Source organism: Oncorhynchus mykiss, chromosome 31 (genome assembly GCF_013265735.2).
Source record: "Oncorhynchus mykiss isolate Arlee chromosome 31, USDA_OmykA_1.1, whole genome shotgun sequence".
Classification (NCBI taxonomy): Eukaryota; Metazoa; Chordata; class Actinopteri; order Salmoniformes; family Salmonidae; genus Oncorhynchus; species Oncorhynchus mykiss.
Window position 1 is genome coordinate 33276317 of NC_050571.1, and position 3140 is coordinate 33279456.

Consider the following 3140-nt stretch of genomic DNA (forward strand, 5'->3'; position numbering starts at 1 on the left):
GTGTCTGAGGTTAAATTTGCGGGTTAAATTCTCCCCAAAATTATTTCATCCCATAACCTCTGACGAAACCCTTAAGATTCCCTGGTTTCATATATCTGAAACAAAGTCCCTACCCCCGCCCCATTATACACCGCTCAAAAAAATAAAGGGAACACTTAAACAATACAATGTAACTCCAAGTCAATCACACTTCTGTGAAATCAAACTGTCCACTTAGGAAGCAACACTGATTGACAATACATTTCACATGCTGTTGTGCAAATGGAATAGACAACAGGTGGAAATTATAGGCAATTAGCAAGACACCCTCAATAAAGGAGTGGTTCTGCAGGTGGGGACCACAGACCACTTCTCAGTTCCTATGCTTCCTGGCTGATGTTTTGGTCACTTTTGAATGCTGGCGGTGCTTTCACTCTAGTGGTAGCATGAGACGGAGTCTACAACCCACACAAGTGGCTCAGGTAGTGCAGCTCATCCAGGATGGCACATCAATGCGAGCTGTGGCAAGAAGGTTTGCTGTGTCTGTCAGCGTAGTGTCCAGAATATGGAGGCGCTACCAGGAGACAGGCCAGTACATCAGGAGACGTGGAGGAGGCCGTAGGAGGGCAACAACCCAGCAGCAGGACCGCTACCTCCGCCTTTGTGCAAGGAGGAGCAGGAGGAGCACTGCCAGACGTGACAGTCTGGAGACGCCGTGGAGAACGTTCTGCTGCCTGCAACGACCTCCAGCATGACCGGTTTGGCGGTGGGTCAGTCATGGTGTGGGGTGACATTTCTTTGGGGGGCCGCACAGCCCTCCATGTCCTCGCCAGAGGTAGTCTGACTGCCATTAGGTACTGAGATGAGATCCTCAGACCGCTGGTGCGGTTGGCCCTGGGTTCCTCCTAATGCAAGACAATGCTAGACCTCATCTGGCTGGAGTGTGTCAGCAGTTCCTGCAAGAGGAAGGCATTGATGCTATGGACTGGCCCACCCGTTCCCCAGACCTGAATCCAATTGAGCACATCTGGGACATCATGTCTCGCTCCATCCACCAACGCCACGTTGCACCACAGACTGTCCAGGAGTTGGCGGATGCTTTAGTCCAGGTCTGGGAGGAGATCCCTCAGGAGACCATCCGCCACCTCATCAGGAGCATGCCCAGGCATTGTAGGGAGGTCATACAGGCACGTGGAGACCACACACACTACTGAGCCTCATTTTGACTTGTTTTAAGGACATTACATCAAAGTTGGATCAGCCTGTAGTGTGGCTTTCCACTTTAATTTTGAGTGTGACTGCAAATCTAGACCTCCATGGGTTGATAAATTTGATTTCCATTGATAATTTTTGTGTGATTTTGTTGTCAGCACATTCAACTATGTCAAGAAAAAAGTATTTAATAAGAATATTTCATTCATTCAGATCTAGGATGTGTTATTTTAGTGTTCCCTTTATTTTTTTGAGCAGTGTATATCAGTCCTTCCATCTTCTTACCCTCAACTCCCCCTAATACACAGCAGTGAGCCCCTTACACACACACACACACACACACACACACACACACACACACACACACACACACACACACACACAGACATAATATAATCTGAAAAACTAAAAGACGCTAAAGCATCTAAGTTTGTTTATTAGAGGTAGAGGGAACATTCTAAAAATATTCTAAACATTCTAAAACCATTCTAAACATTCTAAAAACATTCTAAATATTCTAAACATTCTAAAAACATTGTGTAATTAACTGTAAATTAAGCATTCACACAAAAACAAACACACACACACACACCTGTTTTGCTGTTTTCTCCTGCGGCGTGCTCATCCCTTCTGTAACGCCTCCTCCGGCGGAAGATTCCTTCTGAATGATCATGAACATCTCTGTGTCGTTTGCTTACGCCTCCCCCCCTCCCTCCCCTTCTCTATCTATCTATCTATCTATCTATCTATCTATCTATCTATCTATCTATCTATCTATCTATCTATCTATCTATCTATCTATCTATCTATCCCACTCCTCTCTAGTTTTCCTGGTGGATTTATTTTAGAGATACCTCAAACTGACTTGATTAGTTCTATATTTACTAGTTCTAATTCCTGCCTTGACTTGCTTTCTTATCCATCCAATGCTATAGACCTCTCTCCAAAGTTTAAAATCAGAAAAATTGCTAAATATTTTGAAAATAAAATCGTCCACCTTTTTTACTTCCTCGGTTTCCCTCCCCTATTCTCATCCCCCTTTCCCCCGGTCTCCATCTATCCCCGTTCAGTGGATGTTAGCGCGTGGCTCTCTCCATCTCTTGTCCTGTGTCCAGGTGAGTGGGTTTTATCATCAGGTGTCCTGTAGCTCAGGGATTGAGTTCCTGCACCTCTGCCCTTCTCGCTGTCTCTGAGTCCCTCAGGTGTCACAGTATCTCTCTCTCTCTACCTACCAATTTCTCCATCACTCCCCCAACCTGTCCCTATTTTCACCTCTCTCTCTCACACACACACACACTCTCTCTCTTTCCCCTTTTTCCAGTATCTCTCTCATGTTGCCTGTCTGTTTCCTGTTTTGTGTAGTGATATGTTGTCTACCCCGGTTGACATGTGTTTAACCTACTCACTTCATCCATCCTCGCTCTGTCCTTTTTCTTGCCTCCATCCCTCTCTATTGTGACCCTCTGTGTCTCGCCCTGACAATAATCCTCTGCGTTTACTCTCTCTCCCCCTTTTTTTCTGTCGCTCAATCTGTCCCCAATCCTCTGCCCCGTCATATTCCAGGCCTTTGTTGGAACGCAAATTGGATTCTCGGTGAGGTGTTCAGGTCAGCCTTTCATTTGCTAAGGGAGGAGGAGGAGGAGGAGGAGGGAAGGGGGGCTGCGTACAGATTCAAAGAATGATTTGCTGCATAGGAGATAAAAACATGACGTGGCATCCCCATCAAAAACGAACATGCATGAATAAATGCATCATGTAGGCATGACTAAACACACACACACACACACACATCCTGGCTACTGAGGGTATAGTGTTTCAGCACGCACACACACACACTCACACAGCTTGCCTACTGAGGGTATAGTGTTTCAAAACACATACACACACACACAGCTTGCCTCCGTTTCATTTTTAGACACTGCAGTGTAACTATAAGCTCGTCCTTACAC

General features: G+C 45.8%; 1 protein-coding gene across 1 annotated transcript in view; it reads right to left on the reverse strand.

Moving 5' to 3' along the window:
- cabp2b (calcium binding protein 2b) overlaps nt 1–1897 on the reverse strand; it is a 16151-nt gene extending 14254 nt beyond the window's left edge. Inside the window, exon 1 of the mRNA XM_021583995.2 lies at nt 1784–1897. Coding sequence (XP_021439670.2) covers nt 1784–1870 — 87 coding nt within the window. The 5' untranslated portion in view covers nt 1871–1897. The remainder of the gene's footprint in view (nt 1–1783) is intronic.
- Between the last annotated feature and the right edge of the window lie 1243 nt (nt 1898–3140).